This window comes from Pezoporus flaviventris, unplaced genomic scaffold (assembly GCF_033815535.1).
Source record: "Pezoporus flaviventris isolate CSIRO_AGI_PZ_B2104156 unplaced genomic scaffold, CSIRO_AGI_Pfla_v1 ptg000007l, whole genome shotgun sequence".
Classification (NCBI taxonomy): Eukaryota; Metazoa; Chordata; class Aves; order Psittaciformes; family Psittacidae; genus Pezoporus; species Pezoporus flaviventris.
Window position 1 is genome coordinate 26,309,490 of NW_026892555.1, and position 1,693 is coordinate 26,311,182.

A 1,693-nucleotide genomic window follows, 5' to 3' on the forward strand; every position below is an offset into this window, starting at 1 on the left:
ATTGATGTTTGGCTTTTGTAGCCTTTATGATTATGGTTTGGGTTTTTTTTTTGAGGGTGAGTTTGTTTTCAACCTATTTATTTTTCTGTCCACCTATTTTCATCTCTACGGCATGCCTTCTCACTTTGTTCATTATTTTGTTAACTGAATTTTCCTTCTACAATGCCTTTGATGCCAACATGCACAGAATATGCTTTATCAGATTGATAACGTGAAGAGGAGAACTAAGAACTAATATGGGTTGGTTTTAAGGTAGTGTTATTCTTGCTCCTGTTTGTTATTGGTTTTGATCTTTTTTAAGAATATTAAGAAACGACAAATCTAATGATAGTCCTTTCAATAACTGCAGGACATTTGATAAAATCTAGCACTCTTCATCACAGAGGGATATCTGGTCACTTTTAAACTGAGCACTGACAATGCTTGCTATCAGATTAAACACAATATACTGTGAGTTTTCACTAGAATTTTGCATTGTGTATCACACAGCTACAACTTCTCTTCTATAAATATAACAGAAGCTTAAGGATAGTTCCTAGGAAAGGCAAAGGCATTCTGGTGATGTAAACACCAATGAAATTTGAGTTTTCTTTCCAAGAGGGAGATGACAGTAGCATAATACTGACAATATTGGGTTACTTGGCCGCTGCTGCCCATTGGCAGCGGAATGGTGGCGCAGGGCAGAGGTGTGGAGGACTCCTTCAGTGTCCTGGACCTGGCGGAGTACACCAAGAACCAGCCTTGGTGGCACAAGGTCTTCACCCGCAGCTCAGGGTCGAGCGCTGACAAGTACAACGTGGCCACGCAGCTGCTGATCAGAGGGGTCACAGATTGGTGTACTGGATTTGTCTTCCAGAAAGTTGGAAAGCTGGCAGCAACAGCGGTGGGAGGTGGCTTTTTCCTACTTCAGACTGCAAATCACACAGGATACATCAAAGTGGACTGGAAGCTGGTAGAATGGGACATAAAGCCAAGCAGCAACTGAAATTTCACAGCAGTGGTAATAAAATGTCTCCAGAAGTGAAAAGCAGAGTAGATGAGGTGATCATATTTCTGAAGAAGCATGTTACCGTAACAGGAGGGTTTGCTGGAGGATTCCAGCTCGGAATGGCATCCTAGAAACTATGTTTGACTCTCCATGCCCAGCCTTCCCTGCCCTCCTCTACTGTGGTTTTCTCTCACTTAGAAGTCAAAGGATATTGCAAATATGCTCAGTCTGTTCTGTTAAAAAAACGTTTTTTGAATTGCTGAGGTGAGTAGCTCGAGAGACACCGGAGCAGGAGGAAGCTCAGCGTCCAAGAGCCTCAACTCAGAGCAGCAAGAGCCAACGAGGGAGCCTCAAGTCCTCGACAGGACCTGCCCAGGAGCCGGCAGCTCAGCTGACGAGAGCGAGCAGCTGACTCACAGCGGGCGGAGCCTGAAGCAGCGGCACGGGCCTTGAGTGGTTAAAAACCTGCCCCAGGGAGCGAGCGACCAGGAGTGCGGCGAGGCAGGTTAGCAGGCAGGTGAGCACTTGTGGTATGATCAGGGCCCGATCCGGGAGCTCTGCTCTGGCTGCCCCGGCGGTGGCCAGCGTAGGCACCCAGACAGAGCCGATGTGAGGGAAGGCTGCAGTGCAGAGCTCGGGGTGTAGAGACTACAATGGGGAGGGCTGCGCTCCCTGGTGCTCCCTGGTGGAGGTCCTCCTGCAGCA

The 1,693-nt window shown here is 47.7% G+C and overlaps 1 protein-coding gene across 1 annotated transcript; it reads left to right on the forward strand.

Annotated features, from left to right (window-relative positions):
* Window positions 1-613: 613 nt before the first annotated feature.
* LOC133266319 (FUN14 domain-containing protein 2-like) lies at window positions 614-1,220 on the forward strand. The gene is given in 2 exon segments (XM_061447531.1): window positions 614-962; window positions 965-1,220. Coding segments are annotated over 2 exon segments (450 nt in total). The 5' UTR covers window positions 614-667; the 3' UTR covers window positions 1,120-1,220.
* The last annotated feature ends 473 nt before the right edge of the window (window positions 1,221-1,693 follow it).